Source organism: Chlamydotis macqueenii, chromosome 1, assembly GCF_036417535.1.
Source record: "Chlamydotis macqueenii isolate bChlMac1 chromosome 1, bChlMac1.mat, whole genome shotgun sequence".
NCBI classification, from domain to species: Eukaryota; Metazoa; Chordata; class Aves; order Otidiformes; family Otididae; genus Chlamydotis; species Chlamydotis macqueenii.
The window spans coordinates 29662878-29677514 of NC_141556.1; the positions used below are offsets into that span (position 1 = coordinate 29662878).

Here is a 14637-nt window from a genome sequence, read left to right on the forward strand (position 1 = left end):
GTATGCAAACTCATGCGGGTAAAATAGTCACAGGATGATGGGGAGAAAAAGGATCATGAGTAAGTAGGGGAATAAGGAAGGAATTTTATTGATTTCCCTCCCATATCTGTATTTATTAGGTTTGTCAGCTTGTACAGTTGATGTAGAAGCAATTATATTTTTATCTCACAGAGGAATGAGGGAGATCTCTTTCACCGACTGTGGCACATAATGAATGAAATCCTAGACCTGCGAAGGCAGGTCCTTGTCGGCCATCTCACCCATGATCGAATGAAGGATGTCAAGCGACACATCACTGCTCGTCTGGATTGGGGCAATGAGTGAGTAAATATAATAACAAATGAATATAGAGTAATCTAATTGAAATGTCACAACTTTAAACTCATTGTAGAATATTGAATTAAGAACCGAGTTTCTGAGATGCGTTACCTTTTTTAATGATCTTTTCACCTTCATTATTTTTCTGTGCACTATGCTTTAACCGTGACAAATGACTTGTCATTTTAATTTGTTTTTTTTTTTTTCTCTCAGTTTATTTTACATAGCAGTTGTACTTTCTGTAAGAGAATTGCACTGGAATATCTGCAGCATCCTTTTATGTCTTTTTAAAATACACCTGGCCAGACTCTTATGTGATGCAGTTAGCATACCTCTTGTTGTCTTGAATGAAACTATATTGGCTGACATTGCTTCCTTTTTGACTTGCGTAGCACAGTTCAATTCCTACATGGGCATCTCTAACATACATCTTGCTACTGTGCTTTACATCTTTCTTTATCTGAATAACTAATAAGAGCCAATGCAAATTGTATTATCTTACTTTAAAAAAAAAAGTGAGAAAAAGATTAAATACCTCTTGATATTTGGGTGCTGTTTCAAAAATCTTTTATCTAGCCTATATTTATTCAGTTAACCTCTGACTAAATGCAGCAATATTCAATGGTAGAATTAACTGAATTTCAACGTTTTCTGTAGCTACTGCTATCTGAAAGCCTAAATACCTAATGTAGTGGAAGAACTGTCATTAACTGTGTATGATTAGCTGCTTAGACTTCTGTGCTGAGTGGAATTGTGATGGTTTTTGAAGTGGTCAGTTCCTACTCTTTAAAAACATACTTAAAAAAAAAATCTTTCTAATCTTTCAAGTTTTTCTAAATTCAACGTGACTGCCCCATACCTCTTCTTAATCTTTATTGCTTGCTGCTGTGCTGAAAATAAGTTTTATTCTTGTTGATTCAAGTTCATTTCATTATTTTGTTCAGGAGATGCAGCCAAGCAGCTTTGATGCCATCCAGCCCAAATTAAAAATAAGCTGATGTTTTGGCATTTGATGGATTTTCTTGTCATCTTCTCTTCCACAGTTGTCATTCAAATTGACAATCCTACTGCAATTCACATTGTACAATGTCTGCAGTAGTGCACAGGACAGTATTCATTGTACGTTGCCCACAATGTGAAACAGATTTAAAAATTGTGGAAAAAAATATTCTGTTAATGTTACAAAGTGAAGAAAAGGAGGAATCACCTGTGAATGGTGAATACAACCAAAATACATTAAAACAAAACCAAAACCAACTGTAGAGTACCAGTTAACATCTACTTTGTTTGTTGGAATGTTTCTGTTAAATGTAAATGGAAGCAATTAGTTAATTTATTTCCTTCATATGTAAAAACTACTTACTGTTGTTCCATTTCTCATACAGACAACTGGGACTTGACTTAGTTCCGAGAAAAGAATACGCTATGGTGGATCCTGAAGAAATCAGCATTACGGAGCTTTACAGGCTGGTATGTGAATAAAATACTGAGTATTTCTGCAGTTCAGTTACATACTGATGTTTTGATAGCAGCTTTCTTCTGCTTAACCAAAAGTACTTTTTTTGATCAAATAAACTGGCGTTTCCTAATGTAATGTGTTTTAACATGGGGAAAGAAGTTTTATTTTGAACAGTTATGTCATCTCTACATCTATATGCAATGCCTTGATGCAATACCAAATTTGTGCATGCACACGTGCTCATTTTACGTGTAATATGTTAAAAGTTTTGTTTTCTGATATATTATTAAAATAGTGACTGTTAACATGAATTTAATAATCAATTAGAGCTTATGAGACTCTTTTTCATTAGAGCTTTAACTGGCCCATGAGTCCTGTTAGATAAGATTTGTGGAAATAATGTACTCATGGTACAAGTATTGTCACAATTAATCATACTGGGCTATTGGTCTTTTCTAATATATTAATGTAAATAGCAGTTAAACTGCATAGAAAAGCTCTCCTTTGGGTATGAAAGCCCATCTTGATTTCCTAAAACCAGTGCTGATATTTCTTATTCTGCTTTAATCTCCAGTGAGGTCTAAGAAAACTTGCCAGTTAATTTATGGGGCTTTGGCTTGTATTTAGGTTCTGCAACTGTTACAGATATAGTTCTGAGCTTTACTTGCTTAAGACTAAGCTTTTATTTAGACTAAATTTTATTTATGTGAGCTTATGTATTTAAATATAGAATAAAGCAAAAACAAAATTGCTACAATTTGCTGTGGAGCTGAAATTATAATATGTTTCTGATAATTTTTAACAGCTTATGTTGGTAACTTCTGATGTCAGGCCTAATAGTGATTTCTGCATGCTGGAGTCAGTATACCTTTGGGCAACTTCAGTGTCATATGTAGTCTTACAGAATCTTGTCGAAGCATTAGATGAAATCTAGTGAGGAACCATTAATCATAAGATGAAACATACAGAGGAAAAATAACCCAGAAAACAATTGATGGAACTCATGGATTGCACTTTCAAAAATAAAGGGGAGGGGAGCCTGAGATAACTTCAGTTTAAAGGCTAAGTAGATTAGAAAGATTGCTGTTCAAAATTATTTTTAGTACAATATAAGAGAGAAATAGTACAACTTTATATGGTCCTGCTCTTAATGGGTGATTAAAATGGGGAAGATACTGTGAAGTCAAATCAAGATAATTTAGTAGCTTCTACATAGCAGTCTGCCAAAGATTATAAAATATGAATGTAACTTTTTTCCAATTTAAAAAAAACCTGGTATTTGGACTCTTGCAAAAGCATTTTTTTGTGTGTTTGCGTACTAGAATATCAGATCATTAACTATTTAAACCAGCTATGAAATACTATATTGTTATAGCACAAAGCTTTAAAGTGACTTAGAATTTACTGAGTAGAAAAAAGGTAAACTTCTAGAGGTTACTGTTTTTCTTGTAGAGATAATTATGATGCAGTGCAACACTGGGAAAGTCATTTCCTTGCATTCGACTTCTCAGACTTAAAAAAACCAAACAAAAAAAAAAAACAAAAAACCAAAACCCCACCACCCCATATTACAAATTAACAGTAAAATAAATTATTTTTATTCAAAAATAAATTTGGATTAAGAACATAGTTTGACATTACGTTTTTATCTCTTTTTGTTTTGAGATTTTTACCATTAATATAAACTGGCTGCTGTGCTGTTTGTGGTATTTTTAGATGGAGCATCGTCATCGAAAAAAAGACACACCAGTACCAGCTAGCAGCCACCATCTTTTTGTTCAGATGAAGAGTCTGATGTGCTCCAATCTGGGAGAGGAACTGGAAGTAATCTTCTCACTTTTTGATAGTAAAGAAAATCGACCCATCAGGTACTACATGATGTTTCACTGGAACGTTGATTTTACCCAGGTTTTTTTGTCAGTATGCACTGTATGTTTTGATCCAGGTAACAAATTTCACATTTGAAAGATAGTCTGGACATTTTTTTTTAAGTTAATTTTCTACACCTAATAGTTTGTAGTATCATTATAGGTTTAAATAATGTATGTTTCTCTTGTTTACCTATTTCAGTTTTCAGGGGTTTTTTTTTTGTGTGTGTAGGAACATACATACATGTCTGTATGTTCCTACACTCTGCATACAGAGTGAATATTAGCTCTGTGGCCTAAAGGTCATTATTCAGTGTCCCTATTTTCCTCTCTCCTAATCAATGTACATTCAAAACTTAGAACTGTTGCTTGCTCTGTAATATTTGAGATGAATTCTCCTAAGTGCATGAGACTGGAGGGCTGTCCTTAATCAGTGAATGAAGAGTCTTTTTATAAAAGGAGACTGTACTTCAATTAAGAGGTGCCTGTTCTTCAGTGAAACAGTCAAACCTGATCTCACTTCCGTTTAGGGTTTGTTTGGCCTCTTTTTTTCAGCTGGGAGATGAACCTGGAACCATTCTTTTTCTATTTGTCTGAGAGCTTAAATTCTATGAGACCCCTGATGACCTTTTAATTTTTAAATATTCAGTGGTTATTTCTACTCTGAGCACACTTCTGGCCAAGAGACGGAACATGGGAATGTACAGTAGCGGAACCACGATGCACTTAATAAATATGAGCCCAAGAGGAGAACAGAGTTGGTGCAAGAGCCTTATAAGTTCTGTTTGAGGAATATGCCAGGAAGATTCAACCACAAAGTGCTTGTGCAGTGGTGGTGGGAGATCACCCTCTGGACCGAAGGTTCCCATTCATAATTTGCTGCTGGTTTTTTGGCACTGTATTCTTGTCTGCTGTCCTCACCATAGCAAGAATGTGTTCTGGAGGCAACAAATATAATCTGCTTTAAGACCGATCATTAGAGAAATGAAAGACTAGTCTTCAAAACAGTAAACACTTCAGATAAGACAGCTCATAAATACACTAAAAGAAACAACTACTGCTCTAAGCCTGTTAGTAGGGTAAAAAGTGTTACTTAAAATGTGTATGAAGCCATGACTACTAGTTATTGTCTTACATATGGCAATAGGAATTTGGGGAACTGTGTGGACTGAATTCGACAAAATTATGTCTGTGCTTTGTAGTTGGGCAAGATAACTAACCAGTGCTTTGAATGAAGATTATACTGAGTAAAATGATTTTTATTGGTAATGAAATCATATATAAGCAACTATTGTTACAGTATTAGCTGCTAAATACTAATACTTCATTCCGGCCTGCACTTTGGACATTAGTTACCAAAATGCAGTTAGCTGTCATTTCTAAGAATTAAATGTGCAACAGGGCACATCTTTTGTGTTCGCTTCAGTGAATGGCACAGCAGGTGATAGATTTAGGAGACAGCTTCAGACCTTGACAGAAAACAATTTGGGTGTTATGGATTGCTGAAAACAAGGTTATGGCAGTAGTGGTGGCATGAAAGCAAATGGATTGGATTTCGTGTTCACATGAAAGCACAAATTTTAGAGCTGTTTGTCACATGCTTGCTGTGATCTGACCTTTAGCTATTGATTGCTGACTCCAGTGTCTGTTTGCAGCTGGTTTATTATGTGTGAACTTCCTCATCCCATTACTGGCAAGCCTTGAAGAAGCATGCTGCCATGAATCCAAACTGTGTTCTAGGGCATAGGGGGAATGACAAAATGAACTTTTTGAAGGTAGATTGCAGCCATCTGCAAAACAAACACACACACACCTTCACAACCTAAAAAACACAACAGAAAACCCTCACAACAAACAAGAAACCTCTCACCATGTTGAAAAGGCTGAAACCAAGAGAGTTTTTGCAAGAACAAGTTAAATAGAAGGTATATCTGTATCACAGAATGAACTCTGCATTCCAGAGGCGTCCAAGCTGGAGATTTATATGGTCTTTCTGGACTAGACCTGGAAGCAACACAACAGGGTTGTCACAGAGTTAAACCAAAGCTAGTTTGTCTTGGTGCACCACAGTATGGAATGAAGTATAATTTTTATTCAGTACAAATGGATGGGATATTTCAGAGGTCTTTAGGCCCTGGCTTATGCATGCATGGAATGAACAGCGTCTCTCAGAAGGGTAATGTAATGGAGGAGACAATGTCTGCGCTCTCCAGCTGCTGCAGTTGCAACGATGCCGAAGCCTACCAGCAGTAATAGAGTTGCGGAGCCTGGATACGCAGACTCTTCTGCTCGTTTCTCATGAAAGTGCAGGTCAAAAACTATGTGTGGCCACACTTAAGGTCTGTCATAACGTAGCTGTGTCATTTGTCCATTGGTTTCCTAAGTGGTCATCTTGTGGTCCAGTACAAAAAAATGCAGTGAAAATAATGGGTGAAACTTGTTAATAGCATAGATGAACTTGAGGAACTAAATATGGTAATTTATTTCCTTAAAGAGAAAAGATCTTTGATTAAGAACAGAAGTAGATTAATATACATGACTTAAAATGTATTTCTTCAATTCATTGCTTGTGGTATTAGAATGTGAGGATTTTGTTTCTTTGAGCTTTGTTGCTTTTTACACTCAGATGAGTAATCCAGCTTGTTTTAATGAGACCATTTGAATGTGTAATGTTAAGTATAAGCTCACAGGTACAATTGCTCCAAAAATGTGGCACTGTGGATTATAATATAGTGTTCATTGTCCATCTGATGTAAATTAGCATAAAGCAAGTGATCTCTGTAGTCTCTTAAACAAAGAGTTCATTTGGAGAGAGTAAAAATAGCAGAATTGAGATTTAATGATAGAATTTCTATTCTGATATTTTTAAGACTAAGCTTCGTATCAGGTGGACCTGCAAATGTAAGATCTCTTTATATATCTATTTCATTTTTCGTAACCTCAGGTTTATGCACTTGAAATTGCAGCTTTAATAGATTGTTGGAGGACTAGAAGCAACATTATCTGATTATTTTTTTTTAATTGACTGCATATCTTTTTCCACAGCCTTTTTTTTTATTATTATTTTTTTTTATTTTGTGTTGTCTGCTCTATAGATTCAGCTGTTTGAACAGAAACATTTGTTCAAGTATCATGGTTAAACTGAATTGCAATTGTAGATAGTAAGGTGGGGCAAATATCTACAAAAAGGAACAATAAGGCTTTAGAAAGCCTGAGTAAAGCAGCTCCATTCCTAGTCCAGCTCCAGACTACTGCAAGAAAAAGCAGCCTCTGGAGAGGATGCTCTTATCCAAAATAGTTAACAATATTCAAAGAAATATACCATGTTCCAGCTCACAGCTCACATGGCTTCTTCATGTTCCTGCCTGCAAGAAACCACAGCATGTGAATGGTATTTTGTGGCATTTTTCTTAGTGAGATTGTTTTAAATGTATTAGTATAAATCTATATGTGTATTGCTGCAGAGTTTATACAGAATGTTTTAATTAAATTTTGAGTATTTATACATTGCTGATAAGAGGATTCATTTTTGCTAACATACATAAACCAATTTGATTTTGTGATAGTGACTTGGCAAATTTAAAATTACTGATTTTTTTTCTGATCAACTGTAGGGTCAAATACTTCGAAAGGGTTTGATTTTTCTGTTCCTTTATTTTGAAAATATCTGAGTTGTTAACGTGTATGATGTGTTACCATGTGGAAAAGTCTGTACTTTGAAAAACAAGCAAAAAAAGAAAGTACTTGATAATGTTGGGAAGGTATGGTTTAATAGCTGAGCTTTATATTAAAGTTGTCCTTAGGCCATTGTAAAGTTGTAGTTTTCTCAAGCAACATTACTAACTGATCAGAGTTATAATCATTGAACAATGAAAAGTAATGAAACTTGTTGTTGCTGTAGTTATAGATTCTCTCTGAAAACACATGCCATAGTAACTGAGACAAACCAAGTTATAAACAGAAAGCACAATGTGTTAGCGGTTCTTGCATTTGACTTAGTGGGACTAGAATTGTGTGTCTGATAAGAAAATATAACATCATTACATGCTAAGAACAGATTAAAGGAATATAGATGTATAAAGTAGAAAGAAATTTAAATATCAAAGTGAAAACTGTGATCCTGAATGTCAGCACACAACTTTTCTTTAATTCTTGTGACTCACGTGTTTTGCCACGAGAACTTGGTTCAGTCAGTGTTCTTGGCATGGCTGGGTTCTAACATGATGCAATGTTAGCCACTTTGTAAAGACAACCAGTGGAGGAAAAGGAGAACAGTAACAATTGTGATTCCCTTTACACTTAATACAGTATCTTAATGATGATTGCTGTAGCTTAAGAGACAGTCCAGTCTCCCAGGAAGACGGGAAATGTAAGTTTGAATATTCAAAGGCAGAGCGAGAAACTGAGCATGGGTCTTTGTTTTCTCAAAGAATAACTAAGCCTATTAATATAAATCTGTTCTTCACCTGCTCTACACACTTGTTCCTCTTTAAAAGTAAAAAATAAATCCAAAGTGATCACTGCATGCTTTAATTTTAGCATTTGCTTCTCTTCATCACCTTTCTTTCGCTGATTAGTTGTGCTTCGTTAGAAAAGAATCAGTCCTGAAAGAACATGAGAGTTATCTTCAGGGTGGGGGGTCATGATCAGGCTCTGGAAGTTGAGTAGGTGGAGGTAGCTTTCTCTAGTCACAAGTAAGATACTAATATTAAGACATATGCCAATGCTTAACATTTCTGTTTAGTTCAATTTTAGGAGGTTTCATGGTGAATAAATGGACTTTAGGGTTGGAATCCAGCTCCAAAGTCATCTAAACTTAAGATTTTTGTGTGAATTGCATCCCTAGGGTCCTGTTACAGTCTGCAGAGACCTAGTTATAGTCAGTGAAACCTAAAAAGCAATTCAGCGATTAAATGTCTGTGTCTTCTTTAGGACATGTTGGATAGCTCTTTAGAATCCATAGACTGTATTGATTAAAGAGCTGCTCAACATACCCGGAAGTAATTTTGAGTTGAATCCATCCTATTCCTTTTTCTTTTTCTTTTTTTTTTCTGTTACGCTACTTGAAGGCTCAAGCTTTATGGAGATCTAAAGTTCAGAAAGAGCTGATACTGAATTCATAAAGCATATAGGTACTCAGTTATCTGACTTCTTGACATTACCCTCTCAGAGTGTAATGCTTTTCCGTGAGGAAAAGCACTCTGAATTTGCTCTTAAAATATTTGCAAAGCATTTAGAGTAGATGGATCAAAAGTAAGTGATATATGTATGTACAAATTTAGTATTGTTGCTTCAGTATATTGAAATTATTTTGTTAAAAAAGAAAGCATGGTTTGTGTGTCTCTTTGGTTATTATGTTGTGGTAGGCAATGTACCTGTTTAAGGAATATTCTTCTAATTTAACATATAATTTGGTGCTCTCATTTTGTCACCTACCAGTGCATTTCTAGGATAGCACCTTTTAAAATAAGTAAGAGATGGAAATTAAGCCATAAAACCATTAAACAATTACTGTGGTTTTGATAATGTGTCTTAGTATACCTTTAGTGCTTTGAATAAAAGGAAAATTATGGGAAATTTATATCTATGTTACTGTCAATTATATAATTTTTCGTCTTAACAGCATGGATAAATACTCATAATTCTCCCAAGATGTACTAAGAGTTAGATAATAATATGTTTTTTAGGTGAGATGTGAGAAACTGATGTACAAATGAATTAGTGACTCACCCAGAGAAGAAATCTGGTGTCATGTAGTGACATAAAGATCAGTGTGATGCTTGGAGCTTTTTTGACCTTCAGACTTCCTAACTGAAGATTTCCCTAGCTTGGTAGCCGCCGTGATGTATCACTTGCAGCTAGTGTAGGGTGATCAGTGCCCATTTTGGGCAGCAGGGTTTTTTTTTTCTGTCAACTTCAGTAAGCTAGAGAGAAATGTTCTTTTGTGATCATTTGGCATTTGTTTGGGATGGTGTGAGACTGTACTTTTTTTTGTTGCTGAAAAATAACTTTTTCTAATTGTATTGATGTCCATGATAATATCAAATGTGTTGTATTAAGGTAGATGTAATAATAAAATACAGGTTTATTTATAACTTTATTGTTGTTGCTAACAAACAATAATAATTAATATTACTTTTTAGACTTTTTATATTGATATAATGGTCTAATGTGTGTCTTCACTTTAAAAGGTTTCTTGTAGCCATGAATATTCTACTTTCCCTATGGAAGCAAGAAAACTATAAAGTTGAGTCTTGATAGTCAGGTGTTTACATCTGAGTGATGATACGCTTATGCAGTTGACGCATTAAGATGACAGTTGCAAGTCATTCATTTTCTACTTAATTAGATGCATGCTAATTTCACTTGGCTGTGTATGCATATGTATATATCCATATTTTCTAGCTAAACTAGCTGCTAGGTGTAATTTTTGCTATCACTTCAATTAACAATAAATAGCTGAAGTCAGCCCCTGATGATTCCTAGAGTTTTCCCTGATGTTTTCTTGTGTCTTGTTCCATTTGCCTTCCCATCTTTCTACTTTGCAGTTTTCTTCCTTAGAACAGTAACAGCCCATGAGTGGGGCAGAGCAAGTGTGTGAATGGCACTGCCATGGTACAGCCACACAGCTTGTCCCTGTAAAATTATTTGATTTATGCACTGTTACATCTTCTGATTTTACATTCTTCTTCCTCTTTTATTTCTGTTAAGATCACAAGCCGTGTTCGTGTATTCTTCATTTTTTTGTTCTTTAAGCAAGTAAAAAGCTATCTTGATGACACTTTAATTTGTAGAACTAATTGCACTATTAGAATCCTAAGACAGACACAAAATTTTCAGCATACACAGTTGTTAGAGTAGTGTTGTTACTGTATTTGGAAAATGAAAGAGGTCCATAAACACATCTTCTCTTGAGACTTTTTTCATCTTTCATTTCAGTCTGTTTTCCTGGCCACTGCTGAGATTTTACTGGCTACTTAAAGTTGTACAACATCTTAGTCTGTTTCTAAAGTATATTGTCTTAAACATACTCTATCTAGATCTGTTGAGAGGCCAGACAGCAGTTAATCGGTGGTGTTCAGAAATGCTTTTATGAAATCTGTTCCTTGAATCTGACATGCTCAGCAAATGTTTGAATAAAGCAAAATCAGAATGACTTAGTACTGAGCTTTCGTGGTTTGTTTTTATATCATCACATTATGTTGTAACTAGATAAACAGTTTGAAAGTCTTAAGACTGCTGTGTACTTCAGCAAGTAGTGCTAGCCGTTAGGAATGGATCTGTAGAGCAGCAGTTCAGGTTGAGAACCCAATGTTAACATCTGGAAATGTTTTAAGGATTTTTGGACTGACTCTGTGGTTGTGTGGACCAAGTGGCAACAATTTAGTTTTATGCAGAAGAAGTCTGGTTCACTAGCTTAGACTGTTCTGGGTGGTGAACCAAAACGTGATACGCAGAGACAACCAGAAGATTTTTCTTCAAAAGCAAATGCCTGACTCAAACAAACCCAATCATATAGATCATAAAATAGTGTATGCAAAAATAGTGTATGCAAAATAGTGTATGTAAGGTGGATTAGAGGATTGTAGTTTGAATGGGGGGGGAGATCCTGTACAGTATAGAGTAACTTCACTGTGCTTATGTAATTTTTTACTTTGGGGTTGAACTGATTTTTTTTTATTATTATTATTTTTTATTTTTAGCCATTACAGGCACATTATAAAAACAATTAAAAACAATTTCAGAATTGAAAGGGATTCTAGACACTTGTATGCAGTTGATTAAACGTGAGATGCATGTCCAAGAAAACGACTAAGTTTAAACTTTAGAGGACATTGTTGGAGCTCCAAAGGAAGACTGGAAATGTGTGCTTTCAACATTTCAGCAGAGTGATTGTTTGAGATTTGTGAAGTTTTTGAGTTTTCTATTCCTGAGAAATTGTCAGTAGCTTCTGTTCTGTAAAGCTGGAAAATAAAGATGCTTAGATTCCCAACATGTAGAGTACTGAAGCGTGTGGTGATGGTTGTTCGCTTTGGGAATATCATCTTCTCTTACCAGCCCACAAGGTAATGAAATTAACCTCTATTCCTGCAGTTAGATCACACTTACAAAGTCAATGGTATGTACTTCAACAGATTACGCAGTTATCAGTTTTCTATTGGCAGATTTTTTGAGAAATAAAAGACATCTGATGATAGTGCATGCTTTTCACCCACGTGTGCTCATGTCATTTACTGAATAGAGCAGTTTCTTGCAGCAGTGATGACCTTACTGTGGCCAGAGGGCTTGTTTACACTGGAGCTCTAAGGACACCAATCCTTTAATCAAAAATATATTGATTTTTTTTTTTTTAATCAGATCTCAGAAAGATCTCACTTATCAGCTTTTAATAGAATCAGTTTAACAAGCTGCAAGGGACAAAGTAACAACTTAGCTGTTTTCCAGACTATGTGCATTATTCACTGAGACTGTTAACTTCAGTTCTTGCTGTTTCAAAAAAAAATAGATCAAAAAAACCAAAACCCCAAAGAAAATATTTACCAGATGACTGTGTTCAAAAAAATCAAATATACCTATGTCCTCTGAAATACCTACCTTTCCAGTATAGATACTCTAAAACTGTATTTGTATTTCTAGCACATTACTATCTAGAGATCTTGCCTTTTTTTTTTTTTTTTAAGAGAATTTTGAAAACACCAGCAACCATCGTCTGGGTGGTGTATTGTGAGAAAAGGAGTGGAGAGTATTAAGCCTGCTGCCCATATTTGTTTAATTCAGACTGCGGACCCTGTTCTTGGCATTGATGGGTGTGCATAAGAATTCTGCATCATCTTGTGCCCAAAGTTCCAGTTGCTTTGCTGACCTTTACATTTATGTAGAGTTTGTGCCTTGGTGTTATGCCAACATACTACTGTAGAAATTATTTTTCTTAAACCTGCAATGTCACACATAGTTCTTGTGTAGCACAGTGTCTTTTCTAAACCATTTTCTTAATGTTATTTTTTTTCCAAATGACAGTGCTCTTAATAGGACAATTTAAAGGTAATATTTCAGAAAGATGAAGTGCAGTGAGACTTTCTTTCATTGATACACACTTTGTCTGTGTCAATATGATATGAAAGTCTTATCACAAATGACTGATGCCTCTGGCCCCATCTGTGTGAGGAGCAGAGATAAGCTGGTGTGCTAATCCTCCTTTTCCAATCACCTTGAACAGCCTTGTTTGTAACTATCATATTGCCCTCAAATGAGCACAGATTCTTAAGCAGCACAAAGAGGAATAGGCCTTTTATCCAATGCCAGTGAAAGCAGACTGCATTTTGTATTCAGTGAGCTCTTAATTATATGCTTAATGATTGTGAGACTCCAGACCATATCAAAGAATCAGAGTACCCTTGCTTTTTTGTACTTCCAACCTCATTTTTTTAATGACATTTGTACACATCATCAGTCTTTTTATACCTTTCTTCTTTCAGTTCTGCTCTTACTTTAAATCAGTTAAATCACTTGCCAAAAGCTGAAAGCCGTATTTGGTGGGTCAAAATGTTTACGACTTTGTGTTCTATTTTTTTTTTTTTTCCAAAGAAAAGCCATAATGTCAGTTTTTCTCCCTTCAGGAAACAAATATTCCCCTCCCTGCTTATTCTGTGAAAATCTGAAAGGATTTTGGTGTAGTAAGAGAATGTTTATTTAAAGGCATTTTTTGCAACCCCAGCATCTTCAAACCTGAGATGCGCTCTGTTCTAGCACAGCTCAAAGAACCTGATTTGTAACCATCCCTCTAATGAAAGTTTACACAAGTGACTGCTATTAATTGTTAATAGTCAGAACAGCAGCAAGGAAGGGCTTGGATACCTCTTGAATCAAGCTGATAATACATTTCCGTTACCCAAAGGGCTCTCTGTTGAGAACCTGAGATGTCTTTCGTCTTTACAGGCTGAGAAGATATCCCTGTGGCCTCTCTTGAGCCGAGAGCTCTAAGATTCAGTATCACTTTAAGCATGAAAATGAGTTACACTTGAGTTTCAATATCTAGTTTATTTAAGATCAGCGCTCCAGACGTCAGAACTCTAAATGCAGAAGACTGGAATAGTTAAATTATTTGTTTCTCCTAAATAATGTAGATGACTAGACCACAAAGGCTAAGCAACTTACTTAAAAAGTACAGGAGAAGAATCCTGTATGGATGGCCCTCTGGCTAATGAAGAATATGTCGCACATTGTTTTGTTCTATTAATATTATTAATTTTTATTATTAATGTTGTGTTCTATTAATATTATTAATATTATATTAATGAACTGTTCCAGTTCATTAATTGTACTTTAGGGAAAGTAAAGACAAGTGGTAAAGTGTTGTAACATGGCAGTTATTAACTCACAGAGGTGGAAGGTGGAGAAGAGTGTGTAAAGAACCCTATTTCCATAAAAAACCAAATGATTTGGCTGTCTATATGTGCTGCCTTTATGTGGTACTTAGACATAATCACAAAATCATGGAATAGTTGAGGTTGGAAGAGAACTCCAGAAGTCATCTGATCTAACCCCCTAGAGCTAGTTGCCCAGGACTATGTCCAGACGGCTTTTAAATGTCTCCAAGGATGGAGACTCCACAGCCTCCTTGGGCAACCTGTGCCAGTGCTCACACACCCTCACAGTAAAGACAGTTGTTTCTTGGTGCACCTCCTGTGCTTCATTTTGTGTCTGTTGCCTCTTGCCCTGTCACTGGGCACTGCTGAAGAGCCTGGCTCTTTGCACACTCCCTTCAGGTATTTTATGTATAACAATAAGATCGCCTCTGAGCCTTCTCTGCTCTAGACTAAACAGTGCCAGCTCTCTCAGTCTATCCTTCCAGTCCCTTAATCATCTTTGTGGCCCTTCTTGGACTCTCTCCAGTATGTTAATGTCTCTCTTATACTGGGGAGCCCAGAATGGGACACAGTACTCCAGGTGTGGTGTGACCAGCACAAAGTAGAGGGGAGAAGGATCACTTCC

General features: G+C 35.7%; 1 protein-coding gene across 4 annotated transcripts in view; it reads left to right on the top strand.

Annotated features, from left to right (window-relative positions):
* The window catches only part of DOCK4 (dedicator of cytokinesis 4), a 253451-nt gene that overhangs the window by 98618 nt on the left and 140196 nt on the right, over positions 1–14637 (top strand). For all 4 annotated transcript variants that reach the window (XM_086747731.1, XM_086747749.1, XM_086747741.1 and 1 more), the window contains exons 6-8: positions 172–320; positions 1704–1788; positions 3494–3645. In XM_086747731.1, coding sequence (XP_086603857.1) covers positions 172–320; positions 1704–1788; positions 3494–3645 — 386 coding nt within the window. The remainder of the gene's footprint in view (positions 1–171; positions 321–1703; positions 1789–3493; positions 3646–14637) is intronic.